This window comes from Coturnix japonica, unplaced genomic scaffold, assembly GCF_001577835.2.
Source record: "Coturnix japonica isolate 7356 unplaced genomic scaffold, Coturnix japonica 2.1 chrUnrandom561, whole genome shotgun sequence".
Lineage (NCBI taxonomy): Eukaryota > Metazoa > Chordata > Aves > Galliformes > Phasianidae > Coturnix > Coturnix japonica.
The window spans coordinates 7,217-7,984 of NW_015439938.1; the positions used below are offsets into that span (position 1 = coordinate 7,217).

A 768-nucleotide genomic window follows, 5' to 3' on the forward strand; every position below is an offset into this window, starting at 1 on the left:
TGATGGGGCTGTATGGGGCTGGGGACCCCCCGATGGGGGTGTGGGGTTTTGAACCCCCCCAATGGGGGTGTGTGGGGCTGGGGACCCCCCAATGGGGCTGGGGACCCCCCAATGGGGGTGTGTGGGGCTGGGGACCCCCCCAATGGGGCTGTATGGGGCTGGGGACCCCCCCAATGGGGCTGTGTGGGGCTGGGGACCCCGTGATGGGGGTGTGTGGGGTTGGGGACCCCTCGATGGGGGTGTGTGGGGTTTTGAACCCCCCCATGGGGCTGTGTGGGGCTGGGGACCCCCCCGTGCTCACCAGGAAGGAGCAGAGGAAGATGAAGGAGACGAAGTAGAAGTATGCGAACTCGTTGCCGCACTCATCCTCCTTAATGCCCGAGTTCTCGTCGCAGGGTTTGCCGCTCAGACACGACAGCATGATCTCATGCCAGGCCTCCCCCGTGGCGCTTCTAAATGGGGGGGGGGGTCAGAAACCCACCGTGGGGACCCCCAGCTGTGAGGGTCCCCCATTGGGGGGCAGGTGGGGAGGGGTCCCGTCCCGCTGCTCCCACCTGAAGAGCAGCATCAAGGCCTGGAAGAAGGTGCGGAAGTTGTTGTGTTGGGTGATGGCCGACTCGTCGTCCTCCTCCTCGATGCCGATGTTCCCAAAGACCTGCAGGGATTGGGGAGGGGGCTTAAGGGTGGGGAGGGGGTGGAGATGGGGGTCTCCGTGGGGCGGGCGGGGGGCTCTCACCTGCATGCCGATGATGGCGTAGATGAAGAAGA

The 768-nt window shown here is 65.6% G+C and overlaps 1 protein-coding gene across 1 annotated transcript; it reads right to left on the reverse strand.

Annotated features, from left to right (window-relative positions):
* Window positions 1–287: 287 nt before the first annotated feature.
* LOC107307356 (voltage-dependent P/Q-type calcium channel subunit alpha-1A) lies at window positions 288–762 on the reverse strand (the record flags this gene model as incomplete). Its single annotated transcript, XM_015850854.2, has 3 exons — window positions 737–762; window positions 555–655; window positions 288–452 (listed from the first exon to the last, which is right to left on the reverse strand). Coding segments are annotated over exons 1-3 (272 nt in total), but the record flags the coding sequence as incomplete, so codon positions are not given.
* Window positions 763–768: the final 6 nt, after the last annotated feature.